Source organism: Carassius auratus, chromosome 24, assembly GCF_003368295.1.
Source record: "Carassius auratus strain Wakin chromosome 24, ASM336829v1, whole genome shotgun sequence".
NCBI lineage: Eukaryota > Metazoa > Chordata > Actinopteri > Cypriniformes > Cyprinidae > Carassius > Carassius auratus.
The window spans coordinates 22,136,692-22,150,916 of NC_039266.1; the positions used below are offsets into that span (position 1 = coordinate 22,136,692).

Here is a 14,225-nt window from a genome sequence, read left to right on the forward strand (position 1 = left end):
GATGCATTGGCTGGTTTATTTGGCACTGTTACCGAGGCTTGTCCTGTCTGTGGGTGAGATTGGCCTTGAGTCTAGACCGAGCTGAACCCGTCTCTGACCCCCAGGACCGGTCCAAACACTGCTCCACTTCGGCTTCGGTCCTGTCGGGTCGTTTCAGCGTCAGCCGCTCGTCTGAGGATCCGCCGGAGGGGTTTGTGGGAGGATCAGGATCGAGTCTGGAGGTTCCCCACACAGAGGGATCATGAGTTCACATCGTGCCAGACACAGACACGTCTCTGCACTTTAACTGTGTGTTAACTCTAGTGTGCATGGGGATAGCGTGCGGTGTGTGTGATGTGTTGAAGGCATGGATCATAGTCTGTCATCAGAACGGAAAGATGATTTGATGTCTGTGTTACAGGTGCCGTGAATCCACTGATGCCACAGAAAGAGACGTCTCTTCAGAGCGAGCAGCAGACGTTTGGGACACACTTACTCTCAGGTGAGTTTATCGGTGTAGGAAATAAAGCTTTACCAATATAAGATCGAGTCCACGATGCAGATGATTGTAGTCAAGAACTGGCCACTTAGACACAGTTTGCTTTGTGTTGATGTCGTTTAGATGCAGGCTTTTCTTCTGAAATAGATTCAGTGGCAATAACAGACAACACTAGAAAAACCTACAGCTGAAGAAAATAGAGATGCAATCAGATTCAAATTTATTTCTAAACACTGTTTTATATTTTTGTCTTTTAATGCATGCTTTATATTTAATTTTTTTTGTATAATTATTAAATATTAATAATATTATTAATATTATTAATATTAATAATAATATTAATATTATTAAATTTATAATTAGAAAAAAAAAAAAAAAAAAAATATATATATATATATATAAAATATGCATGTTTTATATTATTATTTTTATTTTATTTTAACTATATATAGAGATAGATAAAGTATAATTTAGTATAATTAATGTACTGTTGTTGTGTTATCTTTTTAAAATATTTTTTCTTTCTTTAATGTTTAGTTTTAGATTTGTTGGTTAATTAACATAATAAAACATGTTACTTAAACAACTCAAAATAGTTTTTTTTTTTTTGCTATTGTATTTCTAGTTTAATCTGCTGTTAAGAGATTTATATATATATATATATATATATATATATATATATATATATATATGTGTGTGTGTGTGTGTGTGTGTGTGTGTGTGTATAGCCTGAATGCACTGTAAGTCGCTTTGGATAAAAGCGTCTGCTAAATGCATAAATGTAAAAGCCGAAAAACTAAACTCGAGGCATCTTTCAAGGATTTGATGATATAAAGCTCTGAGCTCTTCCTTTAGGATGAATGCATTGGATAAAAGTGTCTAAGTGAATAAAGTCTCCTGTAAATCCGGCCTGAAGTTCTCCTCAGAAGTGTTTTGTTGCATCTTTATTATGACTTTGTTGTTAGTCACAGAAGTTGTGTAAAGTCAGCCAGCATTAGCCAGATGGAGAACAAGTTTTCCGGTTTAGTGCACAATATGCGTCAGATTAACAGTGAACAGACGGAGACGGTCTCTTCCTCCAGTTATATTCTGAAACTAGGATGCTCTGTGTTTCTGGTCCAGCAGGTGAATCACAGGAGCTCAAACACTGACTGATTGTTTCTTTGATTAAATGTCAAGTGAACATTTCCATCCGTTTGTTTCTTTGACTCGTAATAACCGGCTGCTTGTTTGGTCTCAGTAAAGCCTCTCAGAAAACACCGGTCACTTCTGATTGAAATGCAGCGCACGCTCTGCTCTGTTGTTGATCGTCTCTCTCTCTCTCTAGACTCAGCGTCTGGTTTTCCTGATCAGTGGAGCTCACAGTCCAGCGCTCCGCAGATGATGGACAGCAGCCCGATCGCAGCCTTCACAGGTGACCTCTGAACCCACATCACCTGATCTCTGACATCACTCCACATCACTTTATAGTGTGCAATGCAAGATATATTTAATTTCAAACTTAATTTTGATCGTTTTGGCAGTAATGTTTGCAGTAATGATCAAATATTTTATTGTTATTATTATTATTATTAGTATTATATAAATGCATGGCATTTTATATTTTATAAAAAAACAAATTGTATAATAAATTGTTGATCATAATAATCAATAATATATCCAACAACTGTATTAAAGCTAATTATTGCTAATAATTATTATTATTATTAATAAGTATTAATAATTTATTCAATACTGTAGAATCAAAATTCAAAATTAAATTAAAATCGTTAATTAAATATTTTATAAAAAGTATCACTAATAATTATTATTATTAGCAATTTTTATTAATAATTCATTAATATAAAAATACTACTGCTACCATATATATATAATATGATCCATGAATGCTTTATATTCAAATAAAAATCAGTGATTTGAAATTGAAATATTATTTCTGTATCGGTTTCTATTGTATTTTTTGTCAAATAAATTAAACCTTGGTGTGCGTGAGAGAATTTTAGTTATTTCAAACTGAATTTAATTAACTTTATTTGACTTTTGTAATAAAATAAAAAAATCATATGGAGGGGAAAATACATGAATACATTTAAATATGAAATACTGCGAAATATATAATATAAAATATCACAGTTTAATATATTACAATAACAGTGTATAATTTAAATTAAAAATAAAATAAAATATATATATATATATATATATATATATATATATATATATATATATATATATATATATATATATATATATATAATTACACAGTAATTTTGACTGCATCTTTAGTCATTTAATTTTGGGGAGTATATAGATAAAATCATTATTATAATGCAATTAAACTGATTTAATTTAATGCAGATCCCACATCTTCTCCTCCTGTGATTCCTGTTTTAAATGCGACACACGTCTATCTACAGTAGAGATGTTAGTTATCGATGTCGGGGAAGGTTTAAGTCTGTGGTAACATCTCGTAGAAAGTCAACAGAGAAGAACCCCAGCATCTCTCTGGTCGTGTGCTGATGAATAAAGATTTGATTTGATGTAACCCAGAGCTTTTATTCTGCACTCTAATGGGCCGCATTAGTAGTAATGCTAGTAATGATGAATTCATTAGCAGGGTAATGAACAGGCGTGTTTCTCTCAGGGAAGACAATGGCTGAGGATGGCGCTGGTTTGAAGGGGCTCTTGGGAGGTGATGAGTCACGCTCACATCAGAATTCGGCTCAGATGCAGCACCTGTTACAGACTCGCTCGCTTTCTGCCAAACAGAAACATGCATGTGTGCAATCTTCATATTTCATGCATCTATCATAGAAGCATCTCAGCTGACGAGATCGTATTTCACAAAACACGTTTTACTTAAAGACTTAAGTTTTTTTTTTTTTTTTGACTATTAAATATTTTATTTTGCATTGTTAGATTGTTTCTTAACGACAATTAAGTAGAGGCTTCTTGCATATTTGTTAAGTAGGCTGCCAAGTGTTTATTACTATTTAATTAATGTTATGTGCTTAATACAGTGAAATCTTCAGTTATTTATTTATTAATACTTCATAAATAATTTTAAATAATTTTAACAAATAATATTAATGTTATAAATTAACCATTGTAATACTAATACTTAATAATAATTATTATAACTAATATTATTAGCATATTTATTAACTGTATTAAACACCTTTGATACTTTGTAGAATCTTATTTTTGTATTTATCATTTTAATAAACATTAATAAATGTAATGTTAGTATTGTGAATCCTAGTACTACCACTAATAATAATTATACGAATTTAATAGAAGTAGTAGCACCAGAGGTGTTATTTATAATAAAAATAATAATAATAATAATGCATTGTTATTTTAATGATTCAGTCTAAAAAATGATCTTGAACAGTCACAAACACTTGGTTTAATAAAGTAAATGTCATGTGTTTGACTTCTCTACGAATGTCTTTGGACTCATAGGTTTGTCTGAGCCCAGTGTAAATTCGGAGGTGATCACAGGTGCTGCTCCTTTCCAGACGGAAAGACCGTCTGGTTTGACCGAAGTGCATGAGAAACCTATGAGTCCAGCTGCTCAGGCCACCGAACCCCCCAAAATACCAGCTGAACCCCTGGGAGCCACGACACCCAAGAGCCCACGGGACACATCTGCAGGTACAGAACCAGGATTTATCCTTCTATAAAGCAGTAAAGTCTTATTGCATATAATTCTCTTCTAATACTGTTCATCTCCTTAATACGTAGTGCTTTCGCTCGTGTACTTCCCATGTGTTTTGTATCAGGGATTATGGGATTCCTACAGGAGCCCCTGTGGAGCAAATATCTAATCTATCAGTAATTAAAGCTTAGGATGTCCGCTGGGGGGCATTATAATGAGTGCTAGACTGAGTTACGTTATTAGTTGTCCAAACTAGTCAAATCTATCCACTCTGGTATCCCAGGGGCCTTTAGGGCTCCACAGCTGTATGGGGTTAGCAGTATCATTCGAAATATATATATATTTTTTGTGTTCAATAGACCAAAAAAGAATGTGTACAGGTTTGGAACAACCTAACGGTGAGTAAATGATGACAAGACTTTCTTTTTTTTGTGGGTAACAGTCACAGATGGAGTGTGTCCCATAATGCATTGCACTCTCACAGGTTCCCCCCCCATCGTTCTGAAGAGCACAGATCCGTCTGAGCGTGTCATATCAGGACAGATTGTCAGAAACAACGCACTTCATGTTACAGACTATCCCAGCTAACAGAAATATTCTAAGACCATTTTGCTAATGTTTAATTTCAGTTATGATATCTGCATGTTTAAAACATTATGTTTTAAAAATGTATTTTGGTAATGCAAACTTAAAAAAAAAAAAAATGCAGACAAATGATTAATCGCGATTAATCGCATCCCAAATAAGTTTTAGTTTACATAATATAAATGCATGTGTGTATATTGTGTATATTTGTTATGCATATGAATACACACACATTCATGTATACATTTAAGAAAAATGTTACGTTTATATATTTATGTGATATAAATTATATGACTATATATTAGTGCTGTCAAACGATTAATCGCGATTAATCGCATCCAAAATAAGTTTTTGCATAATATGTGTGTGTGTGTGTGTGCTGTGTATATTTATTATGTATATAAAGACATACACATACAGTATATATTCTGAAAATATTTACATATATACATTTATATTCATATAATTTATATTATGCCATGCGTGTGTATATTTAAGAAAAAACATGTTACGTTTGTATATTAATATATATATATATATATATATATATATAAATTATATAAATATAGACATGTAAATATTTTCAGAATATATATTGTATGTGTATGTCTGTGTATGTCTGTGTGTGTGTATATATATATATATATATATATATATATATATATATATATATATATACACACACAGCACACACATATTATGCAAACAAAAACTTTTATTTTGGATGCGATTAATCATGATTATTCGTTTGACTTATAAATTTGACTATAAATATATACATGTACATACACAAGTAAAAGTTTTCAAAATATATGATGCATGTGTGTGCATTTATATACATAATAAATATACACAATGCACACATATATTATGTAACAAAAAGCTATTTGACAGCACTAGTTTTAAGGTTTTGCAAACATAATGAAAATGTAACTTTTAAATGCTCCATGAACATTTTTAAACAAGTAACATTTAAAAAAAGTTATATATCCAACGAAAATGTTTCATAAAAAATGTTCAGCAAACAATGTAAAAATAAAGTGTTTGTGCTAGTTTCAAGAATATTTTTAAATACCAGGTAACTCTGAATGAAAGTGCTATTAATGTTACTTGAACTTTTGATCGTAACTTAAAAAAGAACCTCGCCACAGCGTTTGTCAAAGTTGGGAGCATTTCCTGTTCTAGGACAAAGATATGTGGGTCAGTCAGGCTTGCCATTTATTATACGAAAAATCATCCTGCATTACTTTGTTAGTGTGCAAATACAATCCCCACAAATCATCTGCTCGTTACCTCGGATAGAGCAGACTGGACCTTGTACACAAATGAATTATGCTTGACCTCAGTTGCCCAGTCTGTTTCATGCAAATCTTCTCCAGAAATGTAAAAGAGACAATAACTTTTTTTCATTAATAAGACTTGTTTTCATAGTCTGTCTTGAAAGGTCTGTTTTGTCCATTTGTCGACTTTTGACTTAAAAAAAAAATCTACTTGTACAGTAAACCAAAATACATCCAGATTCATTCTATTGAAGTCTAATATTTAAGAAGTAGTAGATTACTCTTGTTCACTTTTAATGAAAAATTAGATCACGTACCTATAAAGAATGGATTTTTTTTTCATTTCATGAAAGTTTGTTTTAGTACCGTTTACATGCTTCAAGATTGTTCTTCAGTTACGGTTTATGTCATTTAACCTTATATCTAATATCTTGTCAAGCATATCTCTAAATTAACTGCTTCGTTATAGAAATTAAACCTTTACATGATGTTTCATGTAATAGATTTTACTATATTGTGTATTGCAGTATAATTGAAATATCGCCCAATGAGCATCCAAGGCTGCAACTATCCATTTCTAAAACTAAATAATAATAATAATGCATGCTTTTACTGTGCTCTATTTGGTGCTACATGCACACATTGGTTAGCATCTTAAAATATGTTCACAATTGTTTGATTTTGATTGTAAGATTTATCAAATATGGTGATTGATAAGTTAGGATATCTGTAAGAGAGCATAAAAGGGAGTTAGTGCTGCTCTAATTTCAATTCTTCTTTGCATACGAGGTGTCTTTGGTGACCGCTGGTCCGATGAGGCCGGCATTTCATCTGACCTGCCCTTCACGCCCAGCGTTTCCACCGTTATCAGTCGCCATGCCGGTCCTTTAGTAGAGAGCAGCCCACATGTCACGGCCGACCCTCAGTGGTCCCCGAGAGATAGCGGGGCAGGAGATGCAGAGGAAAGGGAAGGTGAAGGATCTGACCGTAAGAAGGAGAAGAAGAAGAAAAAGCGGAGGCCCAGGGACGAGGTGTATGACTTCCCCACGGACGTGCAGGGCGAAAGTGCTTTATCTGACAGCCCCCACCAGCAATCCCCACGCAAGGAACGGGACCGAGACGGAGGGTGGGAAGATGGCGGTCACTTTGGTGGGAGAGTCAAGAAGCCAAAAAGCCGTAAGAAGATTCCCGAGGAATGGGCGATCCATGCAGAGCCCTTTGTCCCTGCTTCGGCTTGCATGCCACAGGATTTCGCAACTGATTTCTCCCAATCACCCGTTGACAGCGGACTTGTGTCGCTTCCTGAAGACTTCACCGATGAGAATCTCATTCCTATGTCTCTTACCCAAGATCTTCTATCCCTCACGGCCACTTCCCCTCCATCCTCAACACATCTTGAACCTGCAATGCCCTCTCCGAAGTCTCCCGGACGAGCCCCCGATTTATCCCCCCAGCACCCCTTGTCCATGTCATCTGGATTCCAAGATATCCTCATGGAAACACAAGATTCTCTTGCTTGCAATCTCAGCGACACTCAGCCGTTCGTCTCTCCTGGTGCGACCTTTGAGGAAGCAATCTTTGGACAAGATCAAACCTACACCACCCAAGATTCAGCATTAAAGGACCCCCAGGCGTCCACCCCTGGAAGCACTTGTTTTGTACCCCCAATGGAAGCACTGATCTCGGCACCGCCATTTTCTCCATCTGGACCTGCGTGGTCTCTTAATAACCACAGTCAACCCTTTGATCTTGAAGGCGTTGCCTTTGAGACCCCGGTTCCTGCACCTCTGCCTTCGCCCAAGAGCAAAGTCCCAAAGGAACCCAAATCCAAACAAGGCAAGAAGCCCGGCTCATCCTCATCAAAGAGTCCAACCTCCCCTGAAGCGAAGTTGCCATCTCCCCAGAATTCCGGACTAAATCCGGCCGCTCCACCGTTCTTCCCTAGTTTTGCAGAACCTCGGGAGCTCAAAGCAGGAGCGATCTTCACTTTGGAAGGTTTGTTGTGGACGTTTGGGAAAGTAGATCCACGTAATGCATGGCTGAGTGGATTCCAAGCCTGAGCTTGAGTGATTTAAACTGTGCACCGCAATGACTAACACAACACGTATCAGCTGGAAGCAATGGTCAGGGTTCGCTCAAAGCGAGCTGGCTTGGTTTTAATTGGGTATTTCTTCCACAATGAATCAACAACTGTGTAAACCAGCAAGACTCCCCCTTCCCCTCCCCTTTAACTTTGTGATCCAGGGTGTACTCTACTAATCCAAACGCTTTGGTTTGCAGTTTGTCGACGAGGCGTTGTTGTTCCCTCGCAATTTTGCATCTCTGCTGTTTTGATTTAGTTTCTTATACTAGCACTGGTGACACCTAACAGTGACAATCTTCTTCTCTCGGTTTCCCACCACCCCTTCGTATTTCTCTTCTAGCACTTTTAGAGTGAATATGAATCACCCTTATCACTTTATGAATGTATACGAAGTACACTAGAGTTGAAAGTGATATTTTTTTCTTTCTTTTTTCTCCTCCATGTTCCCCGACATCATCTGTTGCAACACACCAATTAGGTAAGTCAGTATTTATTTTGTTATTGCTTTCTCTTTATGATGTCTATTGGGATTGCATTTGTGTAACTTCCTATACTTTATGAATACTTCCTACATATCATTTATTGCTGTAGTAGTCTCATGACTACTTCAGAGCGCCTAAAGGTCATTATTTGATTGTGAAAGTTGGCGATTTGAGGCAGTTTGAACCAATAAGAGAGCAGATTGTGAAATGCTGGTGGGTGCAGTTGGCGACATGCAGTGATTATAATCATTGTCAGAGTCTGAATGCCTCTTCAAAGTACTTTGCAATGGAAATTAACTACAGCAGAGCAAAAAAAGTTCATGAAAGTTGTCCCAAGACAAGAACGCATTTTGGTTTTAGGTTTTGGGACAATGAAAACTATGATGAAAGGTTGTGATCCACTTCAAATGTTGACTAGTCTTAAGTCCAAATTAAGTGAATATAGAAAGTCCTTGTAGCTCTATAAACAATCTACTAGCTTGTTTCCAGTAAAGCATTTCCGTTCAAGTTAATTGTAAACTAGTTTCACGAGTGCCATCTGTAAAACTGCATCATAACATGGCAGGATGTTTAGTTTCAAGCTATTGAACCCAACGTGAAATAAAACAATCGACTTTGTTTACTTTGAGTACTTTTCTGACGCTATTCAGTTCCTATTGGCACTTCACATTTGTTTAAAATCAAAAAAGTGTGCTTCACTTTGACATTGTGGAAGTAAATTGGGCTGCAAATGCGCTTCATGTAATAGCGTTAGCACAATGTAAGCTAGTAACACTGTAGTATCTGAGAATGGCTGACTTCTGGTTTTAGATTCTGTGTGTAGCGCCATTATTATAGATAGTGTGTGTGTGTGTGTGTGTGTGTGTTTGAGCGTGTCTGACACAGCTGTCTCTTTTAGTTCTTTGTAATTTTCGGCTCTTTCTCCAGTGGGGAGGGACTCTGTCACTGAGGGAGCTACTTATACACTCCAGGAGACAGAACATCAGCGTTCGGTGTCAGACTTCCCAACATGCAAATTAATGACAGTGTACCGTAAAGTGTGTGTGTGTGTGTGTGTGTGTGTGTGATACTATGAGCTCATGAGAAGAAAATAAGGAAACCGTGTGAGCTCAGTGTCAAATATCACTTTAGAGTGAATTCTATTGATCCATGTTGTGTTGCATGCAGTAATACTCAATTTTGGTGTTTGTTACCACGGTAAATGTTTGAGTAATTCAGTGATTAAACAGAATTTTCAGCAGTTCTAGAAAATACATTTAAAGTATACATCATATGCATCATATTTCTTGTGATCATTGTATTATGAATTACTAATTTTAGTTAAAATTTTAGTAATTTTGTGCATTTGTCATATTAGTTATTTATTAAACATTCCTAAATAGCTTTAATTTTATTACTTAAAGTTTATTTCAGTTACATATTTAATTTGTTTTTCAGTGAATATTTGTATTTTACTTTATTCCAAATAATATTATCCATCCATCCATCCATCCATGTGCTTGGACGCACATCTTTAATGTTCTTTCGGGGGATTTTTCAGAGTAAGATTTCTGAGTGAGTACATCCAGTGAGCATCTCTGAATGGCGCTGATTGTTTTGTGTCGTGATGTCTGTTGTGCGCTTGTGCTCTTGTGAGTCTGCGAGCCGCTGCTGATGGCCAGAGACATTGATTGTGACTTTGAGTAGCATGTGTTGTTATGAACGGAGGAGTGTTAACACACATACAGAAGCTCAGTGACTCAGCTCAGATGCTTCTGATGGGAAAACACTTGAGGTTCGTTGTTTCTCTGTGATTCTGGTGTTTTTGATGCTAGTTTTGGGGGTTTTAAACTGGTATTATGGAGCAATGCTATTGTGTGTTATCCTATTTGATTGTGACACTTATTTCTTTATTATAATGGGCTTCAAATGCCTTGACTTTACTCACACTGACCTGATTACAGCACATTGAATTGCTGTTCACATACAGCTTGCTCTCAGATAACTCTCAAGTGAGGCGTTCGGTTTATTTTCATTTACCCAATGCTTGAGGTTTAAAGTGTTTTGTTTTATTTCGTATGTGCATATGCATCATACAGAAGTCTTATGCATCATAAAGTGTACTTCTGTTGCATTGCTTTCATGATTTTTAATTATTTTATTTTTTTGTCCAGTTGGTAATTTAGAAATGGACATCCATTTAGTGTTTACTGCAACATTCTTCTCTTTTAATGTGCAATTTTTTTGTATCCTACACTAAAAGAGAGGAAAATGCTCCAAGTGTGGCAAATATTCAATATTGCATTAGAGTTGGAATGCAATGGAAAAACATTCAGTATTGTTAAATTTGGTAGTTGGTTAGTGTGTTTGTAATGCAAGGTTGTGTGTGTTTCACATAGTAAAAGCACTGAAACAGGCCAGTAGATTTGAGTGCTAGTGTCTGGAAGCAGATGCTAGGTGTGTGTTTCCTGAGGTTTCCTGAGGTTGTGAGTGTCAGTGCAGGATTCAACAGGGAGGATCTTACGTAAGTAAACCCTGCTGAGATCCTCCACGGGGTGAAGACGGGGAAAGACCAGCCTCCTGGCAGAAAACACCTTCTCGAGTCGATGTTTGACAGAGATGCAGTGTGAAAGCTCCCGGGTCTCCAGCACATGTCTTTTTTTGGATGTTGTTGGTGTTGTGATGCAGTGCGATTGCGGTGAAGGACAGAATATTTTTCACTGCATCATTTTTGTGACTCGCAGGAGTATCGCTGCTGAACTGTACTGGTGGATCATTGCAGACCTGAACCAAATTGAATTAATTGAAGCACGTCTACATATTTGTAACATTCAAAAGCTTAGGGTGAAAGAAGTGTCTCTTGTCCACCAAGGTTGCATTTATTTGAATTTTCTATTTCTGTGATGCTCCGCTGTATTTTCAGCATCATTCCTCCAGTCTTCAGTGTCACATGATCTTCAGAAATCAGAATAATGTGATGATTTACTGCTCAAACATTTCTGATTATTATCAATGGTGAACACAGTTTTGCTTTGAATTAAAATCTCTGAACATTGTAAAAGTCTTTAATGTCAATTTTGATCAATTTAATGCATCCTTGATAAAAACAAAATAGTACGTTTTTAATAACGGCATTTAATAATGGATTCAGATGGAGTCAGAGGGTCAAAGGTCCTGATAAAACAAATCAGCGTCTGAGAGCAGCAGAGTGACGGAGGCGTAAAGGTCAACGCATCGACTGTTGTAAACACAGACTGCGTCCATGGAGGATGCGGTTTCCACGGCAACTGAAAAGATGCTGATGTTTCCATGGTAACAAGGGCACATGCTGAGAAAGTGGCCATAAGTGTGGCTTTTTGTCATAAGATGTTGTAGTGTGCTCAGCATCACTTCTAAGATTCATATGTAATTTCACAAATGTACCTTAATTATGGAGATATGTAAATGAGGCAGCCCGGGGACGGTTTCTTCAACAGTTGCTTCAGTAGGCGGTTGGAGAAAAGCGAACAGGCTGCGATCAGCAGAATAATTAGCGTCTGCTCATCGATGCACCGATTAAGATTTAAACAGAAAAAAATAAAAACGTATTCCCAGCTCACATTAAACATCTCAGCAGCTCTGAACTCCTTTTAGTCTGACATGTTTATGCAGTGATTTGTTCATTTTCTCCTTTATTTCTGTTGAAATTACTTGCAGAAACATGTATTGTGTTGATAGAATAGAGTTGATCTTCTTTTTAAGCTTCAATCCAGTGCATTTTTAGCATCTATATTGTTTAAAATGTTTTTTTTATAAGATTTAACTTTTTTAAACGTGCACTTTTTTTTTTTGGTATTGAATGCATCGAATAGATTTCCATTACAAATAAATGCTGTTCTCTTGAACTTTGAACTAAAAAATAAAAATGCATCAGTTTCCACAAAATTATTGTGCAGCACAACTGTTTTCAACATTGATAATAACCAGAAATGTTTCTCGAGCAGTAAATCACCTCTTTGGCATATTTCATGTGCATTTAAATGGTCCCTAGGTAGGCAGCACACTATGTTGTACAGTAGTAATAGTGATTGATGCGTACTGATGTTTCTTTGCAGAATATAAATAGCAGCATTGAACGATTCGACAGCTCAGGTTGAGCGATGCTTCAGTTGATGCTGAAAAATGTTGTGTAAAAGACTGCAGCTGAATTGATCTGTCTCCCCTTCAGACGAACTATTGAAGATCTGAGCATTCATCACGCGGTGTGAGGTTAGCTTCATCATCACGGCTGGCAGAGACAGAGAAAGAGCAGCTCTCCTAATGTGTGTTTGCTGATTGTAAAGCCCTGTGAGTGTCAGAGCTGGTGACAGAATTGATCTGACTGAACTAGAAGAGCCTATTTCTGTCTCAGACTCAGAGAATGGTTAGATTGGCACAGCGGTAGTGGATCGGGGAACTGCTGAAGTGCTTACGGCACTAATATCATTGCATTGCACTACTGTTATTTTGCATTGAATGCATTGTTTAACAATACTATTGCACACTCATCCAACTGTATTTTTTGCTGCTGTTCATAATGTGTATTTAATCCTTCATTGCATTCCTATTTATATTCTGTATATACTCTGCTCAATACTGTGTATATAGCAACTCCACTGTACATTCTGTATATCACAGCTTGTATCGCACTTATATGTATATAAAACACTATATTCTTGCACTTCTGATTAGATGCTAAGTGCATTTCATTAGCTGTGTACTTGTACTCTGCATAATGACAATAAAGTTGAACCTAATCTAAAGAATTAGTAAACTAAATTAAATTAAAAATTATATTTAAAGTTTAGTTGGCAAGTCATCGCTTCTCATTTTCATTCAGTCTGCATTAAAATACTAAAATAAAAAGTAATTAATTTTAAAAACACATTTAAAATGAAAAATAAAGCTTTAAATAATAAAAATGACTGAACAAAATGTTTATATAATAATGAAAAAAATCTAATTCAAAATATTGAATACAGTTATTTAATAGAAATTACAACAAAATGAGAACACTAAAACTTTAACTAAAATTGCCATAAAAAATAAAAGGTGCAAATAAAATCTTCAAAATAAATATATAAAATAATTGTTAACGATATATAATAGTATATCAGGGATTCTTAAAAAAAAAAAAAACATTTTGGCATTTTCGTTAAGTTTAAAACCTTAATTACTTTAGACATTTATAAAACTAAAATGAATAAAAACAACAAAAACACACAACAAAAAATAAAACTGCAATAAATCTTCAAAATATTAACAGAAATATTAACAATATATAACAGTATAACAATGATTATTAAAAAAAATATTTAGCCATTTTCGTTAAGTTTATTTTTAAGTAATAAAATAACTATAACAAAATATTTACACTTACTAAACTATAATGAATAAAAATAACAAACAAACAACAACGAAAACAACGAAAACACTAAAACTTGATCAAAAATTACAATGAAAACAGTAAAATGGTTTGAAAAACAAATTCAAAAATATTAACAAAAACTCTTATAGTATATCAGTGATGGTAAAATAACACTGGTCTTCTGGCCTTTCCCATAATCCCACTCAACATTGCTTGACCTCACTCACTCGCGCTGTATTTCTGGACACCGGCGTCCTTTAGGAGACGATGCTCCTGTTGCCATGGCGACGG

The 14,225-nt window shown here is 35.5% G+C and overlaps 1 protein-coding gene across 8 annotated transcripts in view; it reads left to right on the forward strand.

Moving 5' to 3' along the window:
* The window catches only part of LOC113042654 (microtubule-associated protein 4), a 56,137-nt gene that overhangs the window by 18,114 nt on the left and 23,798 nt on the right, over positions 1 to 14,225 (forward strand). For 7 of the 8 annotated variants that reach the window (XM_026201638.1, XM_026201639.1, XM_026201642.1 and 4 more), the window contains 4 exons: positions 401 to 481; positions 1,806 to 1,892; positions 3,944 to 4,135; positions 6,794 to 7,999. In XM_026201638.1, the coding sequence (XP_026057423.1) occupies positions 401 to 481; positions 1,806 to 1,892; positions 3,944 to 4,135; positions 6,794 to 7,999 (1,566 nt within the window). The remainder of the gene's footprint in view (positions 1 to 400; positions 482 to 1,805; positions 1,893 to 3,943; positions 4,136 to 6,793; positions 8,000 to 14,225) is intronic. The other variant, XM_026201646.1, reaches the window with a different exon arrangement.